At 35.8% G+C, this 16,899-nt stretch overlaps 1 protein-coding gene across 1 annotated transcript; it reads left to right on the plus strand.

The window, feature by feature from the left end:
• Positions 1-474: 474 nt before the first annotated feature.
• Positions 475-14,362, plus strand: LOC122666743 (transcription factor CSA-like). Its single transcript, XM_043862844.1, has 4 exons — positions 475-1,103; positions 1,434-1,853; positions 2,037-2,193; positions 14,311-14,362. Exons 1-4 carry the CDS (start codon positions 587-589, stop codon positions 14,360-14,362), a joined length of 1,146 nt encoding a protein of 381 aa, XP_043718779.1. The 5' UTR covers positions 475-586.
• The last annotated feature ends 2,537 nt before the right edge of the window (positions 14,363-16,899 follow it).

Below are 16,899 nucleotides of genomic sequence, written 5' to 3' on the forward strand. Positions count from 1 at the left end.
GAGAGAGAGAGAGAGAGAGAGAGAGAGAGAGAGAGAGAGAGAGAAAAAGATCAGTCTCAAAGTAAGGACCCTGACCTCAGATATATAGAGAGACAGGGAGAGAGAGAGAGGGTGAGGGGGAAAGAGTTGATGCTTCTTTTTGTTTTTCTTTAGCTTTTACAGTGAGTGTGCCATCTCTCTTTCTTGTTCACTGTATTTATAAATTTTTGTTTCATCCTCAAAGTCCTGTTAGAGATAACAGAACCCCACTGAGAGGAAACTCCCTCCCCATTGTTTCCTGCTCCAAACCCCACTAAAGGGAAAGCGAGAGGAGATTAAAATATGGGAGGGGCTTAAAGTTCTTAGTTTTCTGATCAGTCTAACCTTTTTTTTTACTCTCCCAGAGGTTTCAGAGAGGAAATCCCCTGTTGGGTCTTGCGTTTTCCAATCAAAAACCTCCTGTTTTTTTTTTTTTTTTTTTTTTCTAAATCTTTAGCAGTGATTCAGAGGGGAAAACCAATCGGTGATCCCTTAGTATAGATTATTTTTTTTAGTTTTTAAAACTCAATCTTTTTGGCTTGTTTCTGTGTAGCATTTTCTGGGTTCAATGGAGAAGATGAGTTTAGAACAACACCCGAAATCCACCATTTGTCTGGAGACTCAGGACAACGGTGGAGAAGGGTCCAAAGGATTTGCTGGGGTGAGCTTTCTGTCTCCTGATACTCCATCATCTTCATCTTCTCATTCTCCCTGTTTTGGCGTTTCGGGCACTCCTGCGGGGAGGGAGTGTGAGAACGCTGAGTTGGCCATCCAGGTCATGGGCCCTGCATTGAAGCAGCAGAAGAAAGCTCGGCCTGTCCAGTCCATGGAGGGCAAGTACATGAAGGTGAGTGATGGAGAGGGAGAGCTGTATTCTGGGAAAAAGAATACTGGGTTTGATTTAAACAAAGTTCCGGAAGAAGATGTGAGCTTTGGTACAGGGAAAGAAAGCGGGAATGGACAATCGAAGCTCTGTGCTAGAGGCCACTGGAGACCAGCTGAAGATTCCAAGCTCAAAGCGCTTGTCTCTCAGTATGGTCCTCAAAACTGGAACTTGATTGCTGAGAAGCTCGATGGAAGATCAGGTAAATTTAAAAAGAAAAAAAACCAAGTACCAAAGTTATTAGATAGAAAGTTTTACAAACAGATTAATCTAAAAAGGATCAATAATTCTCAAAGAAGAGATTTTGTTAGATCGTAGATTGATCGTTTCGGAAAGAACCCAGAAACGATTTTGTAAAATCTAATGGTTCTGTATCTTTAATCTCATCGGGATGAGGAATCAATAGATTTCTATGGTCTCCACTTCTTTTCTTTCTCCTTTTTGGCTCTGTTGATTCTTCGATGTACTTTTGTTTGATTGGTTCTCATGATCCACCCTCTCCCCCTACGGTTTTCTATTGTAATATTTGCAGGGAAAAGTTGCAGATTGAGATGGTTTAACCAGTTAGACCCAAGGATTAACAAGAGAGGTTTCAGTGATGATGAAGAGGAGAGGCTTTTAGCTGCGCACAGACTGTACGGTAACAAATGGGCAACGATAGCAAGGCTTTTCCCTGGAAGGACTGATAATGCAGTTAAGAACCATTGGCATGTGATCATGGCTAGGAAACACAGAGAGCAAGCCAGTGTTTACAGGAGGAGGAAGCCTTCATCTTCTCTGCAGACAGGCCATGCGACGACTGAGACGACTCAACTGAACAATGCATGCAGCGATTCTACCAATACAAGCAACAGGGATGAGTCGGCCTCAACCTGCACAGATCTCTCCCTGAGTGCCTCTTCAGCCAGAGTTCTTCCTTCTTTCTTGGCCAGTTTCAGTCCACCCCAACTGGGTATGTTTTTGTTTTCCCTTCCTCTTGTTTAATCCCATTAAATCTTGAACAATAGAGTGGTGATCCCCAACACATTTCATGTGATTTTATTTTCCTGTTATTCAAAAAATAATAGTTCATTTGATTGAGTTTCAATTGAATTCTCATGTGTTTCTTCTGTTCTGTTCTGTTCTGTTCTTACAGACCCAATTGAAGAGAAGGTGGTGATATTGAAAAATGACTGTTTTGAAAAGGTTCCTGATTCTGGCAGTGGCGTCGGCCGACATGAACCAAAGGTGATGGCTATGGGAATGGATAAATCTGGCTTTTCAGATTCAAACTCTGAAGTATCAGCAACTGAGTCAGTGGCCAACAATAGTACAAATCGCCATATGAATATGGAGATTGATAATGCCAATGAGAAGAAGAAGAAGAACAACAAATTGCCTTTCTTTGATTTCTTTGGAGTGGGAGCCACTTAAAGTGTGGATTTTGGGGGCAGCAGAGAGAACAGGTGGACAGGAACAGCACTTTGTGCTTTGGGGAGATGTTTGGGGAAGAGTGTTTGCTTTTGAGCTTTCCTCCTTCCTCCAATGAATAGAAAAAGGGTTGGGATGGTAATTTTACTGTTACTGTATAGTTTTTTTTTTTTTTTTTTTTTTCTTTTCAAAAAAAAAAAAAAAAAAAACATAAACTAGGCAGTGAAAAGGATTGAAGGGGGGAAGAAGAGGTGAAAAGTTATGTTCTTGGGAAAACAAAGAAAAACAAAAAAGCAGCATGAGTTAATTGCCTTTTCAATATCTTCCAAAGACAATTGCTTGGACTTATCTTCCTCCATGATTCTATGATCTAATGATGTGATCGAAACCCATGTTATCTCAGTTATGAATCTGCCATTTTTCTTTGCCCTTTAATACAAACAAGATCAGTTTTCAGTTTAGGTATAATATCTCATCCAGGGAAACAAACCCCAGCTTGATATATTTGACCATGTCCTCATCATGTGTGTGCCTTTGAAGACCCAATACAATATGTACAAGCATGGTCTTTAAACCTAAACAGCAATCAGAGATGTTTGGAGAGCTAATCTATCTTTTTTATGTGTTGGGGTTGCTTTCATAAAATCTTTCTAACTATTACATTAGATACATCAATTTATGTTCTGTTAGAGAATTGACAATCCTAAATGAGGCATGAACTGTGCCACTTTTTTGATAATTGAGTTACAGCAATTAATGCTTCATCTACCTAAAAGGGGAAAAAAAGGTACCCCAAAAGAAAAAAATAAAATAAAAATAGTTGATGCTTATTTGGTTTGCAAAACTAAAAGTTAGGCATCCCCCATGTTTGCATTATAGAGACTATATTGTTTTTTCCTGCTTAATCAAATTATGTCGGATGGGAAATTGATTTTAGAACATTTTGAATTATTTTTGTTTGGATCATTAGAATCCAAATTAATATGCTCTATAAATAGTTAATTTACGTCGATACTCATCTCTGTTTGTATTATGGAAATTATTTTTTTTAAACTGAATTAATTTTCATTAATCGCGCAAAACCACGTACATTATCGTACTGATATGGAATGTGAATGCATGTTAATGTAATCTGTTTGGATCATTGAAATTCAAATTAATATGCTCTCTAAATAATTAATTTATGTGGTGTGCCATTGATACTAAATTATTTTTTAAGAAACTGAATTAACTTCATTAATCGTGCAAAACCACGTACATTATTGTACTAATATGGAATGTGAATGCATGTTAATGTAACCTGAATTGCCTCCTACAGTACATTCTCCTGAGGTACTCCTAGCAAAACCACCCAATTAAATGATAAACTTCAATTTCTACTGCTAACTATTAAATGTTCTAAGATATTCATGTACATTCTTTCAAAACACTATTTACCATTTAATGAACTGGTTATGTGTTTATAAGTTCAAAACACTTATTAGCTCTAGTGCACATCAGAGCTTCATTTCTTTCTTCTCCTATTTTTACTTCTTCTACCATATATAGGGAAAGAGATACTTCCTCTATCAGGATAGTTCACCAATTTGAGTCACGTGGACAATTGGATTTGGCCGGATGATTGTTCGATTAGTTGAACACTGTATGGATTAGTTACGTGTTATATTTTAAGGATTCCCTTCTGAAAGCCATAGCAGATAAAACCATGCAAGGCTCTGGACTTCCCCTTGCCTAGGAACCGCCTTACTCTTTTTGGAAAAGTTTACTTAGATGATCAATCATGATAAGCTTATCTAGATAGTTCACCAATTTGAGTCACGTAGACAGTTGGTTTTGGTCAAATGATCATTCGATTAGTTGAGCAATGTATGGATTAGTCATGTGTTATATTTTAAGAATTCCCTTCTAAAAGCCATAGCAGGTACAGGGCTCTAGACTCCCCCTTCCCGGGGAACTGCCTTACTCTTTTTGGGAAAAGTTTACTTAGATGATCAATCATGATAAGCTTATCAGGATAGTTCACCAATTGAGTCACGTGGACAGTTGGTTTTGTCTGGATGATCGTTAGATTAGTCGAATACTGTATGGATTAGTCACGTGCTATATTTTAGACTTAAATGCATTTAATTTGGCAAAAGTTGACTTGGATGATCAGTCAGGATAAGCTTATCGGGATAGTTTCCCAATTTAAGTCATGTGGACAGTTGGTTTTGGTCGGATGATCGTTCGATTAGTTGAACACCTTATGGATTAGTCAAGTGTTATATTTTAGACTTAAATGCATTTAATTGGCAAAAGTGAACTTGGACGATTAGTCAGGATAAACTTACCAGGATAGTTTACCAATTTGACTCAAGTGGAGTTAGTGAGAGTCGTTTAAGGTGGTATGATCATATTCAACGGAGGCCTAGGGACGCCCCAGTAAGGAAGAGTGATATGATCCCGATTAAAGGAGCTAAAAGAGTTAGGGGCAAGCTTAAAATGACCATAGGAGAAATAGTGAGGAAGGACATGCATAGCCTAGGTCTTGTACCAAGTATGACTTCAGATAGGGCCTATTGGAGATTTGGAGGGCAAGGATCCATGTTGCAGACCCCATTAAGTTGAGATTCTTCTATCGTGCTAGCTTAGGCTTCTTCCCTCTTACTATTTTTATCTTTCATATTGCATCTTTCATTTGGCATTCCCCAATTTACATCTTTCTTCTAACCATTTTTTTAGAACTCAGTTTTCCTTTGTTGTGTTTGGATCCATGTAGCCAACCCCATTAAGTTGGAATAAGGCTAAGTGTGTTGTGTTGTGTTGTTGTTGTTGGATAGTTGGTTTTGGCCAGATGATCGTTCTCGCAGCATGGCAGCCATGGCTGCACTGTCACGGATGTTATATTATATTTTAAGAATTCCCCCCTCGCTTGGGAACCGCCTTACTCTTTTTGGAAAAAGTTGACTTTGATGATCAGCCAGGATAGTTCACTAATTTGAGTCACATGGATAGTTGGTTTTGGCCAGATGATCGTTCTCGCGGCATGGCAGCCATGGCTGCACTGTCACGGCTGTTATATTATATTTTAAGGATTCCCCCCTCGCTTGGGAGCCGCCTTACTCTTTTTGAAAAAGTTGACTTTGATGATCAGTCACGATAGTTCACTAATTTGAGTCACATGGATAGTTGGTTTTGGCCGGATGATCATTCGATTAGTTGAACACTGTATGGATTAGTCACGTGTTATATTTTAGACTTAAATACATTTAATTTGGCAAAAGTTAACTTAACCGATCAATCAGGATAAGCTTATCATGATAGTTTACCAATTTGAGTCACGTGGACAGTTGGTTTTGACAGGATGATCGTTCAATTAGTAGAACACCTAATGGATTAGTCACGTGTTATATTTTAGACTTAACACAGGGACCCATAAAATGACTACCGCACCCCCTACAACCCCCGAAATGACCAGGGGTGCGTTGATTATTTTGTGCACTCTTGTGTCAAGGCACAGGGGCGACGTGTCTGGCATGATCGGGTGGCGTTCTTTCTCCCAAAAAAATAAAGTATATACATGCATTTTTGTACTTTTCAACTGTCTATGATGATCCATGCACCCTCTCGTAGTCCCTAGATTTTTAAAGTTTTACTTTTTCACTCGGTGAGCTCCTTTCAAGCTAAACTTAACAAGTTTGGTAGAGGGGACCTTCAGGTCTACACATCCACAAAATCTGAGCCCTATATAATCTACCGTGTGATAGATATTTGGATCGTCTTGAAAATGTTATAAAGACGAGCCGTTTTAGAAAAATTTCTCACTTATTTTTTTCTCTTAGATTTATTTTCATTTTCTTAATGACGACTTAGGTTAACTATTTTAAGTGACAATGTTCTCTGTGCGGGAGGGAGTACATCCTATGCTCTTAAACCCTTGTGTCTATCTCTCTTCCCCTCTTTTGAAATGACCTCTCTACCCCTGGTTATTAATCCTTTTCTTTTCTCTCTCTCTCTCTCTCTCTCTCTCTCATGTCCCATCACAAACTGACACTTAACTAAATGGTCTCTTAATTGAGCAGTCAAACTAGTAATCTTTGATCACTATCCTGTATGTGCATTTTTGTGACTATCTAATTTTAAGACAATTTTGAAATTCATTCGCAGAAATATGTAAAAGGAAACTCAAATGAACTATGGCTTTCCAACACGTACCATAGTAGTTCATAAAAGAAGAAAAGCATGCATGGTTAACGCGGCATACTATCAATTTCTCAGGTCATGAACTTATAATAGTTTTGAACTCTAAGTCACTCTCCAATAAACTTGCTCACAATTTAAAGGATTTCAACCAAACTAGGGTCCAGCTACACCTTTTTTGGGGCCCACGTATGGAAGAAACCTATCAAATGGTGAGCAATTATGTTTACAAAAGTGAGTATAAGTAAAAAAATTAGGACAGATTTCCTCATGAATTATTAGGGTAGCCTACAAAAAGAAGCCTGGATGGGCATAGCAAATTTGGTTTCTTCCTAGCATGGGAGTTGGCTAGATGGGGTTGTCTATTGGTTTGTTAGTTTCACGATATTAACGACTCCAACTTCTATTGTTCTTATGGTCGGATTTTTTTGTGGGGAGCGTGCAAAGCCAATAAGAGTTCACACATTGACATCATGGGGGATGGGATTTCTGTCTTTCATGGAGGTGGGGTGGTCATTCCGTCCCTATGTGTCTGGACATAAATGGTACACTCCCCCATAGCTAGGGAACTTTCTTCCTTGTTCTTAATATATCGGTTAGATTAAGTTGTCAATTGTTGTGTTAGCTTCGCTATATTAATGAATCTAACTTGTAATTTTTCTTAATTATCGACACATTTATGTCATCTTGTTTAATATTCTATTAGTAATTCTGCACATCTATTAGAAGTACAACATTAATTTATTTGAATAAACCACTAATAATTATCACCAAATCACTTTGTTTGATGATTTAAGATTTCAATTATTGGTAACATAATTATATCATCACAGGCAAGAAATATTTTACCATTAGGAATCCATATCTCCTTTATTTTACCATAAGGACTTTATTTTAGGAAATTTGTCTACATAGTATCCTGAAACTAGAGGGGGAAAAAAAAAAAAAAAAAAAAAACCAAGAGTGGTATGGTCATTCTCTTTTGTTATTTTATCCTCATGATTATTGTATTAGTAATTAATAATAATAAGTTCAAATTAAATAAATAAAGCAGTATATGAAAAGTAACAATAAGAGTGATAATATATTTACCCATCCACATCCATTGACCAAATTACCAATATATTTTTACAACTCAAATTTAGAACCTTATTAGATTTTAGGCAATACTTCTTATAGCTTATAGTTAAAAAAAAACTAAGAGACAAACTCACAAAATATGAAATGAGAGATGTGAGATTAGTTCATAAAAAATTACCCATAAAAATTTATACAAATTTTATAATTGGGCCTCTTATTTATATTTAAAGATAAGTATATAATTGAAGAAATATATGGTTTGAACTAATTCTAGAAAAACTTGGTAATATTACATTATTTAAGTTCTAATTAGAATAGAAGTTTTTGATTGGTTACTTTTAACTATTTATATAGAATATTATAAATATATCTAATATCACTACAATTAGATTAAAATACTATTGAGAAAGCAACATAACATGGTTACTTAATATAAACTTGATTAATTGATTGGGAAAAAAGGTACAAACTAATAGAATGATTAGCTTTAAGTCACCTATATGAGAAAAGGATACATAAACACCAAGAGAGAGAGAGAGAGAGAGAGAGAGAGAGAGGAAGATATATGGCATTGAATCCATCAAATATGGCCAATCCCAATTAACCCCAAGTCTTCACGTATTGAGTCCTACCAAGTCAGGCTGATTTAAACCAAAGTCAAGATGATCATTCGAGGACACTATTTGAATGTGGAAGTGATATGGATCAATACCATGCCCGATTCCGCGACAACATGGAGAGAAACCTGAAAATCACATCAGCTAACCAATTATTAAAATAGGTACGTAGGTAGCTAGGCTTTATTATCTTGACAGTTGAGACAACATATAGAGAAACCTAATGCATAGTAGTTAAAGAAATATGAGCCAGTTGATCAGCCACAATTCTAGAGAGAAACACCTTGAAATCCTAGGGTTTGTGGTCTTAATATGCATTAACCCACTCATAATCTTTTGAAGTCTTGAAGATCTTACGAGGTAGAGATCAAGTCCCAAAATTTTTTTACTTCAAATTTGAAATCTTGAAGGTAATTCTTATGAATTCAAATTCAAATTTAGGCTCTGTTTGCTTGCAAATGAAGTTAAAGGGAAAATAAGTGAAAGTTTCAAATCTAGATAAGAAACTTTTGTATTCATTACCCCACATGGTTATATCACTAATTCCAAATCATTCCATTTTGAGTTAGTAAATTTCACTTTACTTTGCATCCAAATCCCATGGGTTTGAAAGGTAAAATAAAAATTACATCTAAAAAACATCATTACTAAATATGATAAGAAATTTAAGTAGTTTATACAATCATGTTAAGTAATGAATAAAATTTTTTTATTTTTAGGTCTAAAAATTTTCACTTCCCTTCCCTTTAATTTCCCTTGCAACCACTTGTAGCCTTAGGTATTTTTCTTTTCCTGTATTTATTTTATATAATATTTTTAAAGCTTGAATAATGATATTTAACATGTTTTTAATCTTTTAGTTTGTAATTCATAATTTTCATTCCTAGCCCCTTTTTTTTTTGTTAATTAAGCACATCATTTTATGGTTCAACTTCCCCATTCTTAGTTTTCTAGACTCCGTTTGTTTCAACAGAAAATTTTTTCTAAAAGTCATTTTTTGTCTATCAAAGTTTTTCGCCACTGCTACCTAGACTAATGGACTTAGAAACAAATTCTAGAATCGAATACTTATATATTTGTCACATGGCTTATTGGATGCGGCTAAAATTCTGTGAACTAGTAGACCTCACGGTCTCCAACTCACATATCAAATTTAAGCCTAAATGGAGTTTGCCAAATAGCAACAAAGCATTGAAAAATTAGGAGAGATTCAGTAGCAACAATATGTATCCCAATGACACATGAAGAAAAGAAACCAATAAAAAGCTTTTGATAAAAACAGAACAGCTAATTAGCAGATAACTTGGTGAAAGTCCTTGGTGGATGTAAAAGAGATCAAAAAAAAAAAAAAAAAAAAAAACAATTCAATTTTAGATATTGTGCAAAATTCAAGTCAAATTGTATCAGTGGAAGATCTTCACAAACTTAAAAGTGATGCTTACAATCAAAATTTAAACTGCCTTAAAGAGAAGTCCAAAATTTATGAATTAAATTTACATAGTCATAAATGTCTTATCTTTAATGATGGTGTAAAAACGGCTTGATTTTAACATTATTTTATGTGTTTTATGGTCATATAGGTCCTACACTTGAAAAGATTTCTCAATCAATTTTGTGGCCAAATTAGTGATCAGTACGAGCTTTGTAACGAAGATTGATTTATGAAAAGGGACTTTCGATTTAAAGATTATGAATTTTCAAAGATTTAAGGTTTAAAAAAAAAATAGGAAAAAAGAACTCTCTCCGGGAGTGCCACACACCCATGAGTTTATCTTTTTCATTCTCATATGAAAAGACATCTTTGCCCCCTTATTTTGGAGAGGAGAGAGATAAACACATGGGAATATTGACGTAGGCCACACTTCCGGATAGAAAATTGCTTTTCAAATAAATAATATATTATAAAATAATTTAGACCGCTGATCAAACTATAGGTCAACCCGTGAGTCAGCCGTGGGTTGACTCGGGCTAACTATGTTAGCATAGTTTTTTAATAAAAAATGTGTGTTGTTAGCATGATGTCAGCAATGATGTTATGACGAATTGAATGTTTTGGTTGGGTGGTCAATCGTGCGAAACAACACTTTTAAAATAGACAAATCACAATTTATATGGCCAAATAAAACTATATATGACCAATTTGGATTTTAAATAATCAAATTGAACTTAACAACGGCCAAACATTAGCTTAAAATCCAAACAACTACTTTATAAACCCAAACAACGGCATTAAAAGCCACTATCCAAACAACAACATTAAAAATCAAACAACCCCTTCATGTAGTCAAACAGCAACAATATTAAAAGCAAACAGCTCCTTAATGTCTCTAGATAGTAGCACTAAAATCAAACAACCCCTTAAACATATCTTTTTTATTTTTTTGTGCAATAAAACAAAACATCCGCTTAAAGTACCAAAAATGGTACTCTCAGGTGACATGTCATCGTGACTGAAGGATAGAATTTGTCCTACCTAATGAATTCAATAGAATCAAGTATGACAGAATTCTGTCATTTTGATACTCAGGTTCACCCAAAAACTGGTTAACTGTATCTGGTTCAAACCAAAACCTGTACAAAGGTGGCAATGTAGGCAACATCAGATTTCAAGATCTATTCACCAAAGAAAAAAACAATTACAAGATCTAGAATAATAACCTCATGAATCCTTTTCAAGATTAATACTCATTTCTTAGAGATTTACTTCTTTTTAAGAATGCCATCCATTATTAATTCTATTTATGCATTCAATCAAAATAATTGTTAGAAGAAAAGAAAAGAAAGAAAAAAAAAACTAGTCTATTAACAATAATAAGGAGATTCTCTTTTTCCAATTCTAGTATAAAGTTAAAAAATCAACTTTTAGAAATGAGATTTTTTTATTCACATCTCTCAAGAGGTCAAATAATTTGTACTCTTACTTTTTTACCTTTTTAGTATGACAAACAATTTTTTATGTCTTTCTATCAATTATCTATAGCTAGTCTAATAGACATTACATCGATCTAATCCCACACTCCCACCAACCAAGTCTCAAATAACAAAAAAAATAAAAAAAATAAATATATATATATATATATGATAAAAACAAAAGGACTTTTAAAATCAACAACTAATTCTTTGACATAAAGGGATGATTTGTTCATTTTAACCAATTAGTAAATGTTGATTTTTAGATTGGCTACTTATCAAATTTAATTTTCTATTTCAATTAAATGATCTACCATGTATTGTGTTCTTCCCTTTATTTTAATTTACCAAATTTTGAATTGATTTTTCAAATATTAAATCGATACATTTTTTTTTTAATCACAATGATGGACGGTGAATTTGAAAAATTAACATATGAGTACAAGATGACATGAAGAACATGTTTAATTTGTTTCAATGCAACTAACCACCACAAGACAAATATTTGCCAATGTGATGTGCTTAAAATTTCAAGATTCACATGGGTAAATTATCCTCTCCATTCCTTAAAGTGTGGCAGTGCGACAGTGCTAGGTGGAGATGTCGACATTTGGCAGCTGTCGTATCCAACTGTCCGTGTCAAGGAGCTTGGATCGTTGAATGCGACAGCTGTCAGATATCAACATCTCCACCTAGCACTGCCGCACTGCCACACTTTAGGAATTGAAGAGGATAATAATCCAATTTACATGCATGCTCTTAAATTAATCTTGCTAGAGCGAATACAAACAAAACCTAAAATACAATCAAACCAAAAATGAGAAGAAGAAAAAAATACAAAAAAGAAAACAAATCAAAACCTAAAATGAGAAGAAAATTAAGAAAGGGAAGAAGATAAGGATGAAAGAGAGAGAGAGAGAGGGCAAAAAAAAGAGGGGAAAAAGCCATGGTCGAACCATGGCCCGTGAGATTCTCCTGTCTTGGTATTATTTCCTTGTAACTTCTTTCACTTGTCTGCAAAAGCTTTTGAGGAAGCTTTTGAAATGGTGGTACACATTCATTGAAGAAAATAAAAGGAAAAATGTAGCTATAGCAAAACTATATATGACAGCCCGACAGGCTGACTGAAAGGGATTTAAAACTAGGACTAACAAGACAGAAATAGGTAGGAGAGCTGGTCCTTTTAAACTCTTAGAAACCCTTGGAAGCAATAAGAAATGTCATTTTCTAACAATTCCTATCTTCAATCTCCAAGGACTAATGGAATGCTAGATCCATATATTCTGATTAAAACTCCAACACTTATCAAAGGTGGGGTCCCCTTAAAGATCTTCAACAAGACTAGGTTCATGCCAATATAAGGTTAGGCTATGGCTGTCAAAAATTGACTCTAATCCCTTGATAGGTGCAAAAGAGAGAGAGAGAGAGAGAGAGTCAGTGGGGGCCATGTATATAAAAAGTTCCATACAAAAGTGTCACTGTTACATAAAAGGGCACTTTCTCCTTCACATAAATATTACTAGTTGTATTAAGAATTAGAGCAACAGGACCTACTGTGTATCTGCAGTTGGAGATAGGGTATTAATGTGAGGCTCTAAGTGAGGTTCATCGATCAAGTTTCATGATCATGTCCATGAGTCCATGATCCTAGCCTAGCTCAGCTCAAGTACTGACCTCAAACAATTAAGAGGGTATAGCGCAAATCACTGCATTTGGGTTCTCTTACTCTGCAATTAATCAATACTAATTTACTTGTATAACTCTACATGTCAAAACCTACATCTAACCTACAAAAAGGGTCGAAAGGAGGATGATTGCAAGGCAGATGAACAACTACTTCATTACATCTCAGCTCAGGGTGTAGAATTAAGGCCAATTGCAATGTAATTGGTTGGATTTTCATTTCAATTTTGAATTGATCTCTTAAACTAAGTCATCAATAATTTTTCGGTTTAGAAACATAAATTGTTTGATTGCATCAACTGAAAATATTTCAATCAATGGAACGGGACAACAGAGATAATGCCAATCTGGTTCTTATAAATGGGATGGAATGGGATAATGGTTTGACGAATTGGTATCAGATTGATCGATTCATATCGATAACGTTGGAGGCCAATACCAATCAATCCGTACCAATGGATTAGTATAGATAAGGATAAAATTATAAAAAAAAAAAAAATAGGAAAAAAGATCTCTATTAGATGGTGTTTCCTATGCCCTCTCTCAAGGCACTGTGAAATGACATCTCTGCCCCTGAATATTTACCCAGGCTTGCTCTCCCCCCCCCCCCCCCCCCCATTGATCCAAACGCTTGTGTAGAGACCATGGGACCAAGTAAAGATCTCTTGCCCAAAAATATATATATATTTTTGGGAGAAAGTTCTGTGTTTGTTGGGAATATGGCCTATGCTACACTCCCTTGAGTCTATCTTTCTTTTTTTTCTATGAAAATACACCTTTGCCCTTTATTTTAAGAAAGAGAAAAATAGACACATGGGAGTGCTGGCATAGGCCACAGTTGGACTGGAAACTTTTTTGTTTTTTTTTTTTTTTTGTTTTTTTTAATAAAGGGAACAAGAGTATATCTCTCTAATCAGGATCAATATCGGATGAGTATACACCGATACCATACAGATTACTAAAAAACCCTGGATGGGATGGTCCAAGTCTCTCTATCAGCAGCCAAGTCATCATAACTTGGCAGGAGAGGAGACAGGCAAGAGCCCAAAAGCCAAGTAGGTGACTAGGTGAGTCCATATACATATAACTATAAGTCTCTCTGTTCTGGTCTGGGACCTGGTGACAGCCTGACAGATTCTCCCGGACGGAGAAAAAAAGACCCACAAGAATTACCAAAATTAGGTTTGATGAGAGTGATGAAGAGAATCGAAATCCCAGATGAATCATTATGAACCTACTTTGGCTATAAATAGCAAAATTGAGCATGCTTAATAAAACGACTTTTTACACAAACATTAGATGACTGTTAATTCGGCCCTGAATTGACTTGTCTTAAAATAAGTGAGAGAAGGGAAGAAGAGAGCTCTGTAAAATCTCTATTCCCCTTCCTCTGGATTCACTCCTCCCGTCTCCAGAGTCCAGAGTTTTTCTGAGTTGAGGAGAAGGGTTTAATCATAATACTGTAGATGAGACACTGTTGGGTCTACAAGTGTTGAAAAGATGGCTTTTTTTCTGACAATTCTTTGGCAGATTGATAAAAGAGGGGAAGGAGAGGAGATACATCACTTCCAAAGAGTCTTAATCAGTTTCAACAATGGGAGATGGGCCCAACCAACCAAACAAAAGGATGATCATGATAGTTGTTCGGTTGCTTGTTTGACTATAGTTTTGTTTTTTTGAAGAAAGCGCATTTTATAACAGTAACAGAGTCTTCTTCAATCTTCTTCTAAAAGGGCTCTTCCCTTCTCTTAACCCCCCCCCCCCCCCCAAAGGCCCCAAACCCATTTGTGGATACTGCAGTGACATGCATGCAAGGTTGCAGGTGGAGAATCTTAGCTGATGCGTCTCTCCCTCTTCCACTCGTTCCTCCTGCCTCCCCCTCAATCGTCACTGTGCGTGTGTTTTGTGTGTTTAAATTTAAACACACAGATTTGTTGTTACTGTTTACAAGAATCTTAAAAACATCGATTGCATTAGCAGTGACGTTTGGCACGAGTGAATGTACCCATGAAGAATCTCTCTCTCTCTCTCTCTCTCTCTCTAGAGATAAGAGGATTCGATATATGGGTGACTCACGACGGATGGTTGAAGGGGGTTGATACGTGTGACGTGGACAAAAGCATTGTTGAGAAAAAGAGAGACACAGATTCAGAAGAGCACAAGAAGAAGAGAGGTCAAGCTTACTTCACCTTTAATTAACAGATTTAAAATGGACCTAACCGACCAGGTAAGGTAAAATCTTGACTGCCCCGAGAACCTAACTATAACAAGGGAGAAGAATATTGAACCAATGGACCACCACAATGTTCCCCCAAACTTTATCCAAAACGAACAGAACACCTTAAGCTAACCATAGCTGGTGACAATTTTGATCATCACTACAACTACACATGAATAATGGGTCAGTTGTGAGTTCATATAATATAGTGTTCCTCTTTCAAACGTTAGGATCATCAATTTAAGTGCTCTTAACATCCAAATCCCTATAACAGCAGTAGTAGCTTCAGTATCTTTAACATGTCAAACTGTTTAACTCTACCGCCCCAGGTGAACACACACAACTTTGTTCCCTAGTCTTAGCTTCTCTCATTAATTTCCAAATACTAGTTTTCTTTAGTCCCAAAGAAATTACCTTTGAAGAATCATCTAAACATAACGACGTTATGCAACAATCCCGTTTTTTGCTAATTTTACCATAAAATAAAAAATATATGGTCAGTCAGACTCATCCAAAGTAGCAAATATATCATAGGCCTATACCTTACAGGTGGTTGGTCCTTTCCTTTTCATATCATCTTCTCACAGCGAGACATGGGGCAGTCATTATTGACTTGTAAGCAACAGATATGCATGAGAGAGAGAGAGAGAGAGAGAGAGAGAGAGAGAGAGAGAGAGAGACTAATCAATAAGACGGGAATAAAAAAATGTGCTTAATTGGAGAGAGGGACGGTAGGTTGTCTTTCTCTTTTTTGGTAGAAAGTGAAGTGTAATGTTCAAACTTCAAACCAAGGAATGCCCTACAAATTTTCGTTTTTTCTTTCGTTTTCTGTTCTCGTAGAAGGTCACTTACTAGTAGTAATCCAATTTAAAGGTCACTGATGTGGACAACAAATCAAAAGTTAGACGATGGGTCTTTGTTGTGCCATTATCTTAAGTACATAATATTGTTATCAAGGAGCTAAAAATCTCCTAATAAAAGAGGACACGAACAAGGATCTGCAAAACAAAAATGCCGCTATTATGACAGGAAAGCTCAAATTCCACAATAAAAAAAACATCTTCTTCAAACTATCATACTTTCGGAATGCCGTCCAGATTTTGTCTAGTGAATGTTTTATTAAGTCTAGAATCTTTTCAACTAATTTCATGTTTCACGTGCAGATATAACCCCCCCCCCCCCCCTCTCCCCCCAATTGTTCAAAAAAAAATTATTGATTTCATGTGCCGAGGGAGAAAACAAAAATTAGTCAATTAAATGTCAGCAAAACCTGTAATGTCATTCTCAAACATGATAATTGTCTATGGAAAAGCATTAATCATGTACATGGCGCATTTACAAGGTTATCATTTTAAGATCATATCAAACAAAAGGAAAACTCAAAATCCAGCAACATCTGATATGTACAATTCTAGACAGCTGGGCCATTTTTTAACCCCTGAAAACAGTTTGGGCCAAAAAAAATTGGAGGGGTTAGTTTGAATATCAAACATCTAACCATAACCTAATCTCTCCCAAATTTGTATGCAGATGTCTATATCCAATATTTGTTAGATCTAAGGTGGGGAATTTAATTGAAATGTTTATTTCTGAATTCTGAGAACGAATTACAATGATGTACAAATCATCCTTGGAAAGAATGTGATTTGATCTTACAGTACTCATGATTTTCAACTCTCCTGTATACCGCAAGTGAAACCTGCATAAGACATGAGACGTTGATTTCTCATCATCAGGAAAAGTAAACAAAATCCGGGCTTCGTGACAGATCATTAGATCTAAAGAGCACTACGATAAAATCTAGAATGTCAATGGTAATATATGCAAATGGAAAAGTCAACGTAATTCGGGTCGGGTGACAAATCATTTTATTTAAAGAGCAGAGCAGTACAACAAGTTTA

This window comes from Telopea speciosissima, chromosome 1, assembly GCF_018873765.1.
Source record: "Telopea speciosissima isolate NSW1024214 ecotype Mountain lineage chromosome 1, Tspe_v1, whole genome shotgun sequence".
NCBI classification, from domain to species: Eukaryota; Viridiplantae; Streptophyta; class Magnoliopsida; order Proteales; family Proteaceae; genus Telopea; species Telopea speciosissima.